Source organism: Stegostoma tigrinum, chromosome 11 (assembly GCF_030684315.1).
Source record: "Stegostoma tigrinum isolate sSteTig4 chromosome 11, sSteTig4.hap1, whole genome shotgun sequence".
Lineage (NCBI taxonomy): Eukaryota > Metazoa > Chordata > Chondrichthyes > Orectolobiformes > Stegostomatidae > Stegostoma > Stegostoma tigrinum.
The window spans coordinates 29,553,524-29,568,056 of record NC_081364.1 but is presented as its reverse complement, the minus strand read 5'-3'; the positions used below and the strand labels follow the sequence as shown (position 1 = coordinate 29,568,056).

General features: G+C 40.7%; 1 protein-coding gene across 3 annotated transcripts in view; it reads right to left on the bottom strand.

Annotated features, from left to right (window-relative positions):
- LOC125460565 (voltage-dependent L-type calcium channel subunit alpha-1D-like) overlaps window positions 1-14,533 on the bottom strand; it is a 556,326-nt gene that overhangs the window by 265,837 nt on the left and 275,956 nt on the right. For all 3 annotated transcript variants that reach the window (XM_059649877.1, XM_059649878.1, XM_059649879.1), the window contains exons 11-12: window positions 8,242-8,268; window positions 3,675-3,835 (exon numbers count right to left, since the gene is read on the bottom strand). In XM_059649877.1, the coding sequence (XP_059505860.1) occupies window positions 3,675-3,835; window positions 8,242-8,268 (188 nt within the window). The remainder of the gene's footprint in view (window positions 1-3,674; window positions 3,836-8,241; window positions 8,269-14,533) is intronic.

Below are 14,533 nucleotides of genomic sequence, written 5' to 3'. Positions count from 1 at the left end.
ATAACCCTGCAACTCCGCCGTGCTGCCTATGCACTCACTTGGGACACCTCCTGATCTGCATTAAATTAACAGCTGTGCCTGCCACTTTCTTCTGGGTTAATACCTGCTGTGCTGTCATTTCATGAGCAAATCAGTGCATAATAGGGCAAAAAGAGTCAAGATGGGTGGTGTGCTGCTCCATATCTAGCTCTCCATCATGTAGGAAGACAGCATCCTGATTCTGACTGTACTGAGCTGCTGAATGACTGCTCCCAGTGCCTGGGCTGGTATAAAAGGCTATCCTTCACTTAGTGTGTCAGGAACACAAAACTAAAAGCTATCTCCCATGACTTGACTGGCCTCTGCTGACAACCCACGACAAGCTTGTTGGCTTTTTGTCTGCACTAAAAGGAATAACAATGCAGTACTGTGTATCTCTGATGGAGAAAAAAAATCACAAATAGGCAATGCAAGACAGGGATACAGTAAGCAGGTTGATACAAAGTGATTGAGCACTAAGACAGAAAGGCACATGGTCTAGAAATGCAGCATGGTTCAACTCATAAGCTGCGTTCATGTCGCTGAGCACAAATTTCCTTGCTGCAGCATTATAAGTATAGTTGCCGGTGCAACCTATGGTGCAGCAGTGAAGTATGGAAACATACTGTCACTGGACTAAAGATAGGCATTCGGGTTCTCGGAGGACGGCACACATCAGACGTCAATGTCCATGGAATAAGGTGAGTGTGGACTATGTCTATACAACATATCCTGAGATTCTTTTGTGTGATGATCAACATGGAAACTCTTCGCAGTCAGTGATGAGGTCAGTTGCTAGATACCTGCTCTGATTTCCATGTTGAATATTCTCAGCAAATAGTTTGCAGGTGATAAGACTGGAAGCTGCATGTTAATGAAGCAAGACATACAGCTGACAAGATCATTAACGAGCAATAATTCCCATTAAGTGGCACCTCGTTGCTGCCTCGCAAGAATCGCAATGACCGGAACCTAATTAAAATATGCAGATTGTTCCTAGATGTCAAGATAGGGATTACTTGGCTTCTCATATGATTCTGCTACATTTTCCACTACAGATCACGCCATTCAAGCCCATATAAGATCCCATCTTTAGAGTTCTGCAAAGAAGTAACGTTCTAGTATTAAAGGGGAACGGTGAATGCATTGTACTTGGACTTCCAGAGGTGTTTGACAAGGTACCTCCATCAACGGTTATTGTGAAAAATAAGGATCATGATGTAAGGGAAGAACATATTAGCATGGATAGAAGACTGGCAGACTAACAGGAGGCAGTCAACTGGCATAAATTTTTTTTCAAATTGGTGAGATGTACTAAGTGGTGTGCCACACAGATCATCACTGGGAGCTCAGTTGTTTACAATTTATATAAATGACTTACAAAAGGGATGGTTACCAAATATGCTGATGACACAAAGATAGGTAGGAAAGTAAGTTGTGAAAAGGTCATAAGGAGGCCATAAAAATATAGATGGATTAATTAAGTGGGCTAAGATGTGACAAATGGAGTATAAGGTGGAAAAATGTGAAATTGTTTATCTTAGCAGGGAGAATAAAAAAGCTTATTACTAAATGGTGAGAGATTACATACTTCTGAGGTGTAGAAAATCTGGGTGTCTTTTGCATGACTCACACAAGGTTACTATGCAGGTACAGCAAGTAATTAGGAAACCAAAAAGAATGTTACCATTTATCATAAGGGAATTTGAAGACAAGAGGGTGGGAATGTTATACTTCAGTTATACAAAATTATGGTGAGGTTACATCTGAAGTACAGTGTGCTGTACTGGACACCTTATTTAAAAATTGATATAAGTGTACTAGAGCTAACTCTGAGAAGATTTCTTGAGCAGGTGGGCATATGATAGAAAGTGTTCTCTTATGAGGTTGAATAGGCAAAGCTTGTACCCACTGGAGATTATTAAAGTCATAAGAGACTTGATTGAAACTTGAAGATTTTGAGCAGTCATGATAGGGCGAATGTGAAGAGGACAGTTCCTCTTATGGGAGAATCTAGAACGAGGGGTTACCGTTTAAAAATCAGGGACGATGCGTTTGAGGCAAAATCTTTTTCAGATGATTCAGCGTCTTTAGAACTGTCTTCCTAAAAAGGAGATGGAAGCAGAGTCCTTTACCACTAACAAGGCAGAGGTGCATAGATTCTCATTAAGCAAGCAAGTGAAAGGTTATGAGGATAGGTGGCAATGTGAATTTGAGATTACAATCTGATCAGACATTATCTTTTTGAAAGGAAGGATCAAGGCTCTGAATGGCTTTCACCTACCCCTAATTCACATGTTCTTATATCAGCTTGACAGTCTTTCCCACCAATGGCCATGGGGGTATCAATTAGGTCAAGGCTACCCAGCAACACTCACTCTCTTCACTACTAAAACAATGGCAGCAGTGTACCATCTGCAAGATGTAGTGTAATAATTCTGCAAAGGCTGCTCCAACAGCTCTGTCCAAACCTCCCACCTCAATGAATTAAAAGGACAACAGCAGCAGATGTAAACGATGTCTAAAACCTGTCATCTATTTTCTAAGGGTCTGTATCCCTATGGTCCCTGCCCATCCATGTACCAGATACATCTTAAAAAGACACTATCGTGTCTGCGTCTACCATCTCCGATGGCAACGCGTTCCAGGCACCACCCACCCTCTGCATAAAGAACCTTCTACGCATATCTCCCCTAAACTTTCCTCCTCTACTTTGAACTCATGACCCCTAGTAATTGAGTCCCTCACTGTGAGGAAAAAGCTTCTTGCTATCCACCTTGTCTATACCCCTCATGATTTTATAGACCTCAGTCAGGTCCCCCCTCAATCTCTGTCTTTCTAATTAAAATAATCCTAATCTACTCAACCTTTCTTCATAGCTAGCACCCTCCATACCAGGCAACATCCTGGTGAACTTCCTCTGCACCGTCTCCAAAGCATCCACATCCTTTTGGTGACGTGGTGACCAGAACTGTATGCAGTAACCTAGGAGGTTACCAAGGCAAGGTGGAAGCCAGTATTTAGTGACTAGTTGGGGAAGTCAGTGTTGGAAAGGGGAGAAGGGAACTGAATGACAACGCTATCTCTCACTCACTTCCCCACTCTCGTAACATCCACCCTGTGAAACCCTAATCCTGACTTCATTTACCTGAGGGTTGGACCTCTCATTAGTCCTGAGCCTCTAGCAGGTACATTGCTGAAAGCTGTCACCACATCCAAAATGATGCTGATGGAAATGAGGAAGTGGCAGCCTGATTAGCCAGCAGCTCTTGGTAAGCAGGGCCTCTACCACCACTATATTGAACCCCATGAAGTGCCAGCTGCTGGTCAGTTAAGTTTCTGAGGGCATGTAATATTGGTGGGGTCTCTACCACTGTTCAGAGAATTGGGAGCAGGGAACCCTGGTCAATTCTTGGGGAGACCCCCACTGGCCTCTCTGTATCTAACCTAATATGCAGAATATATAGTTAGAATTAAAATGTACAACCCAAATTTGCTCCAATTTGCATAAATACAAAGTTACTTGCAGCTGCATACTGATTAGAATTAATCACTGGAAATTATCAAACCAATTTATCATAATGCATAATTTTAACATTTTAATGGAATGTTTACTGCTCACTAATACTTTTGTGAAGACAAAGTTGAACTCTTACCTTGAGTAAACGTTAGCCAAAGAGGTTGATTATAATGTTCTGATGAAATGGTTAATGTATTGAGAAAAACAAGGATAATAACTAGCCAGTAGAAAGTAACAGACTTTACACCAGCTCGACATTTTCTCCTCCAATAGCGGTTCCAACGACGCCAGCGCCGGCTGGAAATAAAAAAGAAACTGGTAAGACTACAAAGAAATTTTACACTATGTATTCAAGGATAATAAAACAAAATTTTGAATGCAATTCATTAAGCAATATTGATAGATAGTTTTGTTTCATCAATTTCTATTGATTAGTTAATCTTCCAGTGATGCATAATCAAAAGGGCTGATATGCATCACTCTTAAATTGCATGTGCCACAGTATTTGTATTTTTATCCTTTCAATGCAATTATTTTCCTGGGCTCTGGGCTTTACCTATAAAAGAGCGTAAATTGCCATAAATGTGCAAAGTTGCCAATTCCAAGCTGTTTTATAATACACTTAAATTGTATTTGATTATGAAGACCAAATAATAAAGCTAACTGTGAATCTAGAAACTACCTGCCACGCAAAAAAGAAGCATGAATTTTAACTACTAAACCTTGAATTTGATGGTTCATTATTTTTCATTACCTCCTATGCTAAATGGCAATAAGAGAAGTTGGAAAACACGAGTACCATATTAAATCCTGTGATCTAAATTCTTATCCAAGGTGGTGTATAGAAAACGTCCCACTACTGAATATCCCACTTACATGGACTTAAATGAAACAGGTATGGTGTTAAATTAAAATCAAAATGCAACACACACTGAAATAAACATAACTCATCAGATAATGCAAATTGTTTAACTGCACGTCATACCATGCAATCACAAAGGGATACTGTAATGCAGCATACAGAAGAGAGACTGATTCTGCAACAGCTAGTGAGGAAACCAGCAAGTGAGAAAAATCATACTTGCCCTCATCCTCACCAACCTGCCTGGAGTAGTTGCATCTGTTCATGAATGTACAGGTAAGACTAACTACTGCAAAGTCCTTGTTGAGATGAAGTCCCAGCTTCACATTGATAACATCTTAGATCATGTTATGTGGCACTATCTCTGAGTTAAGGAGGACAGACTTTGAACAGATCTCCAACCTCTCCACCGCACTTAGCACCTTTCCCTATAACCAGAGGTGGTGCTACACCTGCCCCTACACCTCCCCTCTCACATCTGACCGAAGCCCCAACAATCCTTCCAAATCCGGTAGAGAGTCACCTGCACTTCATTTAATCTCATCTACTCTATCTGTTGCTCCAGATGTGGTCTTCTCTATATCAGGAAGACCAAACGCAGACTCGAGGACCAGTTTGCAGAGGATCTGTACTCTTCATGCACCAACCAACCTGACCATCTGGTTGCCATCCATTTTGACTCCCTCTCCCACTTCCCAGTGATATGTCCACCCTTGGACTCCTCCACTGTCAGAGCGAGGCCAAATGTAAACCGGAGGAACAATACCTCATATTTCACCTTGGGTGCTTACAGCATAATGGTTTGAAGATTGACTTCACCAGCTTTAAAATCTCTCCTCTCCCAACCTGTACTTCTTCTGACTCACCTATCTACTCCACCCTTCCCAATGACCAACGACAATAACCCCCAACCTGAATCCACCTATCTCCATCTTACCTACACTCACTCCACCCCCACATCACTCTTTCTATTTATTTATGAGCTGCCCTCCCCTCCCCAGTCCTGACAAAGAGTTTCAGCCCAAAAAGCAATGACTTTTTCTGGTCCTCGAATGCTGTCTTACTGGCTGCCCTACCCAAGCTCCACATTTAATGAATCTAATTTGTCAAAACTGTGAGGTGACAGGATGATCAGCATGAGCAGAATTGCGCTCCAACATGACTTGCAATCTCATAGTCCAGGATGTACCCATTTCACCATTACCATCAAGAAAAGGGATCAACCTTGATTCTATAAGGAGTATAGGAGAATATGCCAGAAGCAGTTCCAGGCATACCGGCAAATGAGGTGTCAATACAATGAAGCTAAAATGGACTACTTGCATGCCAAATAGTATAAGCAGCAAATGACAGACAGCTGAGCAACTCCACGACCATGGGTCAGATCTAAGCTTTGTAATCCTGTCATGTTCAGTTACAAATAGCAGTGGGCAACGAAACAACTGACTAGAACAGGAAGCTCTGCTATATATCAACCCTCAATGATCGGGGAGCCCTGCATATCATGCAGATGTTGAAGCATTTGAAACAATCTTCAGCCAGAAGTGCCAACTGTATGAGTGATCTTGGCCCCCTCCAGAGGTACCAGCATCACAAATTCCTGTCTTCAGCTGGTTTGATTCACTTCATGTGACATCAAGAAATGGATAGAGACACTGGATCCTGCAAAAGCTATGAGTGCTTACAACACTGCGGCAATAGTACTGAAAGCATGTTCCAGAACTTTGCAATGCCTTGAGCCAAGCTATTCAAATTCATTCACAATATTAGCATCTATTCCGGTATCTCCTGTAAACAAAAAGCAGGACAAATCTAAACTGGCCAATCAATTCTCCATCAGTCGACTTTCAAACATCGATAAAGTGATGGAAAATGTCATCAACAGTGCGCACAAGTCCGATAACATATGCACTGGTGCTAAGTTTGGGTTCCCCAGGACCACTCAATTCCTGACCATATTACAGCTTTGGTTCAAACATGGACAAAATAGATGCCTTTCATAGAGGAGGTGAGCAACAGCCGTTGACACAATGCCACAGTTGATCAAGTGCGGCAAAGATCTCAAGAAAAACTGGAATCCGTGGGAAGTGGGGGCTGTTGCAGTCATACCTGGCACACAGGAAAATATGTGTGGTCATTAAAGGTCAGTCATCTCAGCTCCAAAATATCTTTAAGGAATTTCTTCAGAATAGTATCTTCAGCCCAACTATCGTGGGCTGCTTCATCAATGACCTCCCTCCATGCTAAGTTTAGAAATGTGGATACTTGCTGATGATTGCAAATGTTCAGTTTCACCAAAGTTCATCATAAGTGATCCCTCAGATTCTGAAGCAATTCATGTCCAAATGCATCAAGGTCTAAACAACATCCAGGCTTAGGCTGAAAAATGGCACAAAAAATACCAAGCAATGACCATCTCCATCGAGAGAGTATAACCATCACTCCGTGACATTCAATAGTGCTACCATCACCAAATTCCCCACAATCAATATCCTAGGGTTACCACTGACCAGAAACTGAACTGAACTAGCCATATAAATTTAATGGCGACAACATGTCAGAGGCAATGAATCCTGCATTGAGTAATTCATCTCCTGACTCTCCAAAGTCTGTCCACCAGTTAGAAGGCACAAGTCAGGGAGTGGTGGAATAATCTCCACTTGCCTGAATGAGATCCAACAACACTCTAGAAACTTTGATGCTATCAAGAACAAAGCTATCAGCTCAGTTGACTCACCAGTAACATACACTCCCTCCATCACCAATTCTCATCAGTAGCAGTGTATGCAATTTACAAGATGCTCTCCAGAAATTCACCAAGATTCCTTAAACAAGGTTCCTCCAAACTTACAAGCACCACCATCTCAGTGGACAAGGATGGCAAATACAGAGGAATACTACCACTTCTAAGTTTGCCTCCAAACTACTCACCATCTGACTTGAACATATTGTCATTCCTTCAGCGTGGCTCAAAGTTTTGGAACTCCCTCTCTAATAGCATTATAGGTCTACCTACAGCACAGGGACTGCAGTATTTAAATAAAGTAGTTCACCGCTGTTTCCTCAAGAATGGACAATAAATGCTAGCCTAGCTAGTAATTTGGGCAAACCGGAAGATGGTCATCCAACATGGAGGCCAACTGAGGCCCTTAAGATGGTGCATGCCATGTGGAAAGGTCCAGGTATGTTCTGGGAAGGGGAGCACTGTCTTCTTGATGAGGTGCCCTGTGTTCCATTGGAAAGTTGCACCTGCAGCAAGAGCATCCTGCTGATCCTTACTAGCACTGCATCTGCCTTGCCAGGTCCAATCAGGCAAACTTCAGGTGGCCCACACTTCTTAATGGATGCTGTTGCTCTGGACTTCATGCAGGTCACCATGCCCACTGTTAAGACTGAAGAGCTTCTAACCATTTGATTAACTAGTAACACTTGAGGAATGGGAATCCTGATGTCAGCGAGTTAGCTTCCATTGGACCTCCTGGGAAATGTCCTGGTAGGGCACCCATTGACTTTCCAGCCAGTTGAGGGTGCACTGGCATGCCAATAAATTCAACATTGTATCTTATGATTTATTCAGGTGGAGAAAAAGTAACAAAATGTTAGCAAACATGATTTACATAACAGTCACATATTGCTTAAACGATATCACTAATAGGAAAATTACAATATAAATAATAAGCACAGCATAATTCATGTTATATACAATATAAATATACTAATGCAATAGTAGAAAAATAGGTGTTCAATAATTATATCTGACATGTAACAAGTTAGTCCACAGTTTCCAAAATTTTCACAAATGCAAGGGAATGCTCAAATGACAGAGAAAAAGCTTACCTACCTGAACTTTGATTTAGAAATTCGGATGCTATAATGAAAAAAAAGGAAACTGAATGAATACGTTTCTGAATTAATCTGAGAACTTCGCAAGCTTTTAAATAAGACAATATGCCAAAAGTACATTCTTCTGCTGCTTTGTACTGCTTTGCAAAATGCTGTTTGTAGGCCCTGAATGAATGATAAATTGAAGGAATAGTGAAAGTATTGGCACTTGGATCACCATCTCAGCACTGGAAATAGTTCAAGAATGGAACAGATTATAGGTACTGTGTCTTCTTGAAAAAAAGCATATTTTTCTTCTATTTTAAATGATCATAATTGCCTCAACACATTCAGCTGATCATCAATTTCAGTTATTCTGACTAAAAACAGATAAAAACACAATCCAAGTTTCTGAATCCTGACAGCGTAATGACGATTCAGCTGTGGTACTTGTCAGGAGGCGAATTTGTTAATAATATTAGAAATCTGCAAGCTTGCCCAACCAAGCCTCAAACTTTAAAGTTAGAAGAGTGAGTCTCAGATTGCAGAAACCGGGATGTTCTCCCTACAGTGTGAAGGCTGGGAACTGATCTGATAGATGGTGGAAATGCTGCAAGGTCTAGACAGAGTAGTTAGGGAGAAACTGTTTCCACTGGTAGAAGGAATGGCAAAACAGAAGACACTGATTATGAGTGATGAGCAAGATAAACAAAGGTGATGTCAAAAAATATTTTTATGTAGCTGAGTTTATGTCTCAAATGCATTGAAACTTGGTGTTAGTCTTTTGCAATTAGGCAATTATCTGAAGTGCCAGTAAAATTTTTATCAATAGGATAAAGATAGGACACTGTGACTCAGCTGATCTTGCAAACGAGAACGGACATAATGGGTTGAAAAGCACCATCTGTCCTGTTACTATTTAATGAATCTACATTTCATTCATACCTATACATGAGCAGAGCACAGTCAGGATAGACCTTACATTTTTCTTCATTTTAATCAAGCACAAATATATGCAAAGACAAACTTGGTCACTTGCTAACGTTAAAGGTGGATAGGAAATTGTCATTTGCTCAATGATCAGGGACTCCTGTACCTTAAAAAAATGTAGGAATCCAGGGACATTGGCTAAACATATAAGGGTTAGTGGAAAATGGATAAAGGGTTAGTGAAAGTAGAATGTTATACTGATTACATCATCAGCTGCCTGTGTGACTTGTGTGGGCAGCACATTATCCCTACTAGTGCTACAAAACTGGTTAAAGTCAGAAATATATCTGTTCAAAGCGATGGTGATCTTGCCAAATGTTATGCTGTCTTGTATTATAAGCTGATTGTTGGTTTATTTGCTGCAGATGTGATGTTTTAATTTGGCCAACTAACTGGTTGAAGTGGAGACAATGGTGACTGGTAATTGACAAATGGCCATACTACACTTCACATGCAGTTTCACTTGACATGCCTTTTCTATTTTGTAACACAAAATACTTAAGTGGTAACTTCAATTTACAATGGGAGTACAAACAAAGGCTGCCAAAAACATTTCACAGAATATATATTTTTAAATTTTTAAAGAATATATAAAAAAACTTTATTAAAGAACCAAAAAGATCATGTAAAGTTTGCAAAAATACAGAAATCCTATGTCACTCAAGAATGCTTTTATTCATTCAGCTGCCTATAAGCCACTCAAAATGAGAAAATAAGACACCAATATTGTAAAGTTATGCTAGGTTTCCAGCAAGAAAATGTTTGCATCAAAAAACTGGCTTGAATTCAGAGAAACAGAGTGAGCACAAGCATCTCAGTTCATATATTGCCCAGTTGCTCATTGAAATAGCTCCTATTAATATCGTTCATTTAATTATTTTAACAAAGATTTTCTTCTTCTCCCATCTGTTGCTAAGCAAAAAACAGTAATTTATATTAATCTGATGCCCATCACATCCAACAGTGAGATTTCTTTCAACGAATTATGATCTCGAAACTTGGTAATAACAGTCATTTTACGGGCATGAAAGGAATGCTGAAGTGTCCAATATGGCCAAGACCATAAGAACTAGGAGGAGTAGGCCATCTGGCCCCTCAAGCCTGCCCTGCCATTCAATAAGATCATGGCTGATCTTTTGGAGACTCAGCTCCACTTACCCACCCACTCACCATAACCCTTAATTCCTTTCCTGTTCAAAAATTTGTCTAGCCTTGCCTTAAACACATTCTGTGAGGTAGCTTCAACTGCTTCACTGGGCAGGGAATTCCACAGATTCACAACCCTTTGGGTGAAGTAGTTCCTCCTGACCTCAGTCCTACATCTGCTTTCTTTTATTTTGAGGCAATGCCCTCTAGTCCTAGTTTCACCTGCTAGCAGAAACAACTTCCCTGCCTCCAGCTTATTTATTTCCTTCATAACCTTATATGTGTCTACAAGGTCTCCCCTCATTCTTCTAAATTCCAATGAGTATAATCCCAGTCTACTCAGTCTCTCCTCATAATCCAATCCTCTCAACTCTGGAATCAGGCTAGTGAATCTCCTCTGTACCCCCTCTAGTGCTAGTGTATCTCTTCTCAAGTAAGGAGACCAAAACTGTACACAGTACTCCAGGTGTAGCCTCACCAGGAGCCTATACAGCTGCAGCGTAGCATCCCTGTTTTTAAACTCCATCCCTCTAGCAATGGCAGACAAAATTCCATTTGCCTTTTTAATTACCTGCTGCACCTGCAATCCTACTTTTAGCAATTCATGCACAAGGACACCCAAGTCCCTCTGCACAGCAGCGTGCTGCAACTTTTCACTATTTAAAACAGTCCATTTTGCTGTTATTCCTACCAAAATGGATGACCTCACACTTGTCAAGGCATTCCACATTTTAAATGCACTGTTTGCGTTAAGGAATTGGCTTATGTGAAGATGTGACTTCTGCCTTTGTCCACCCCAGTCCAACGCTGGCACCTCCACTTCATGTTAAAGGTGTATCCTCAAAGTTAGTCCATGAGCGAGGAATGTGTGTGCACCTGTGTAAGTAGCAGACTTTTAACTTGAAAGTGATTTAAATTTAAAAATAATCATCAACAAGGCTGTCTCCTTAAAGAACGTAAAGGTCAGTTTATTACAAAACTATAACTGTAGTTATTCAGGAAAAATAATGAAGGAACTGACTAAAATACCAAGATTAACAGAAGGTAAGGATAAGAGATACTTCTAAAGATGAAAATAAGACCAGGGTTGAAGATCATTGCCAAGCTGATGTTTCATAAAGTTCCTCCTTCTAAAGTGAAGGGATTAAAGTTTGAAGATTGCAATGGCTTCTGCAGTTTGGTAGTTGGAGTTGCCTGTAAAGGCAGACTCAGCAGGTTTGGTACCAAAACGGCTTTTGTTCCTTCGAGGTGCAGGGTTATACTGCCTCTAGATTGCAGAACAGCAGCTGATTCCCAAATACTTCCCTCTTTGTCCTTACTTGGCCAAAGTTTTTTGATGATGTCAGTAAGAGACGTTCCTGGACATTCTGCACAAAATGGCTGCTCTCAGTCAGACTTTATCCCACTCAAAACGGCTGCTATGCTACTTCACTGAATCATTCTTCCAAAAAAAAAGTCAATCATGTAGGAATCCCTTTGCCATTGTTAAAGAATACACAATTATCACAATTCTAAGAAAATTCAATACACATGTCTGGAGGAGTTACGTATTTTAAAGACTGTAATACATTACAGAGACACAGACACAGACACAGTCAGACTAGTTCTGAACAAATATAGAAAGCTGCCAAGATGTATGTTCTTGCCTTTGTTTTGAAAAAACATTTTTAAAGCCAGTTCAAGGTTGGGCAGCAGATAATTTTAGAACAATGATCCTTAAATGGCCTATCATTGACAGTCACTATTCACTCCAGATCGTGCCTGTACTTATTACAGCTTAGAAGAATTAAACGTAACTTGGTTGCAACATGGAAGATTCTTAGGGGACTTGAAAGGGTAGACTTGGAAGGTTGTTTCCCCTTGTTGGACAGTCTAGGACCATGGGCATAATATCAGGACAAGGGATCACACATTTAAAACAGAGACAAGGAGGAATTTCTTCTCTCCGAAGTGGTGTACCTGTGGATTTCTTTCCTGCGGTGGGCTGTAGAAGCTGGGTCATGAAATTTTTTTTAGGCCTGGATAGACAGATTTTTAATCAATAAGAGAATCAAGAGTAATTGAGAAAAGGGAGCAAAGTAAAGGATGAGGATTATCAGATCAACCATGATCTCATTGAATGGTAAAGCAGACTCAGTGGGCTGGATGGCTTACTTCTACTCCAAAGTACTATGCTTTTATGATGTACAGTGATTAAGGGAGTGAATTTTTCAGGTTGCAGGTGTTGTGTATATCAGTGTTCCTTGTTTGACCTGAACGGTGTCGAGCTTGAAATGTTGTTGGGGATGTAACCATCCACTCAAGCAGAGTATGCCACCAGACTCCCGACTTACATCTTAAAGGTAGTAGACAGGCTCTAAAGATTCAGGAAGTGAGTTACGTGCTGCAGAATTTCAAATCTTTAACTTGCTCAATGTCACAATATTTACATGGCTGGTCCAGTGCAGTTTCTAGTGAATGGTAACCCTGGGATGTTGATAGTGGGGGAATTCAGTGACTGAATGTCAAGGGGTGATGGTTACATTCTCCGTCTTGTTGGAGATGATGACTGCCTGCAATTGTGGAGTGAAAAGTTACTTGTTATTCATCATGCCATGTCTGAACATCATCCAGGTCTCATGATAGTGTATATGTCAGTATCTGAGGAGTCATGAATGATGCTAAACGTTGTATAATTATGAGCAGACAACTCCACTTATGACCTTATGATGGAGGGAAGGTAATTGACAAAGTAGCCAAAGTTAATTGGGCCAAGGATATAGCTGCATTATCAGGATTTCAATGAAAAATTAATGTTTCATAGGATATCACAATCAGGTAAATATTTCAGGGCCAAAATGCCTCAAGCCTGCACCGATGAAAAAAGCTGTATAAGAATAATTTAGGAGATGGTGCATTCGGCTGTGCTGGAAATTCCCATTGGCAGATCCTTACTAATGCTTTTTCTAAAAAAAATGCCAAGAGTCATGATGGTATGAGACTGAGATGAAGACAGAGAAGGAAATAATAAAGAGCTACTTGAGCAGGCAGGTATCCGGCATGATCTGGGCCAGTACTCTCTTCTTGATGCCATCATGTATTTTTGATGAATAAACTAGTATGTTATACTTTACCCTAAAACTCTAAATAAAATTAACATAGCAACTGTGTTCACTGCAGTCAATCAGTCTGACTTTGAAAATTCATTAATGGGACTTAAGTATTGCTAGCTGGGCCAATATTTAGTGCCCATCTCTGGTTACCCTCCAAAAGTGGTGATCAGCTACCTTCTTAAAACAGCTGTGGGCTATGTGTGGGCTATGTGTTGTTGGTTGACCAACAGAGCTTTTACTAAAGGAGTTTCAGGATTTTATCCCTGCCATTCTTCCATGTCATTGCGTTATGTTTCCAAGTCAGAATGATAAGCAGCTTGGAGAAAAAATTTGCAGGTAATGGTGTTCCTGCTGATCTTGGCCTTCTAAATTAAACGGGTCACGGATTTGAAGGGTGTTGTCGAAGGAACGTTGAACTTCTGTAGTGCATCGTGTAGATGGTGGACACTGCTGTTACTGAGTGTCAGTGGAGGAAAGAGTAGATTATTGTGATAGGTTGCCAATCAAGAGGGCTGTTTTCTCCTGGATAGTGTCATGCTTCTTAGGCATTGCCACAGCTGCAGTCATCCAGGCAGATGGGGAGTAACACAACACGCTGCTGATTTGTGCCTTGTGGTGAACAGCCTTTACAGAGTCAGGAGGTGAGTTACTTGCAGGATGATTCCTTACCTCTGATCTACTCTTGTTGTCATTATATTTACATGGCTACTCCGGTTCAATTCCTCGTCAGTGGGATTCAGTGACGGTAATATCATTGCATGTCAAGAGGTTCAGACTTTCTTGTTAGAGATTGTTATTGCCTAATATTTATATGGCACAAAGATTCAAAAATTGTAATAAGAAACTATGAGCATAAGCAATTATGAACCACCATCAGCATCAAGAATCCTGGTAAAGTTGTCTCCCCATGCTGCTCGTTTCCCAACTCCTTCCACCCACCTTCAGAGCACAGGGACAAAGACAATTGTGGTGCTATTACGACCACTCTGGTTAAAATTAATCAATTCAGCACAAATCAAAGCCTGGAACCCTCCAGACATATGCGATTCTGCATGGGTATACTGCCTTTAGTAAGTGCAGGTA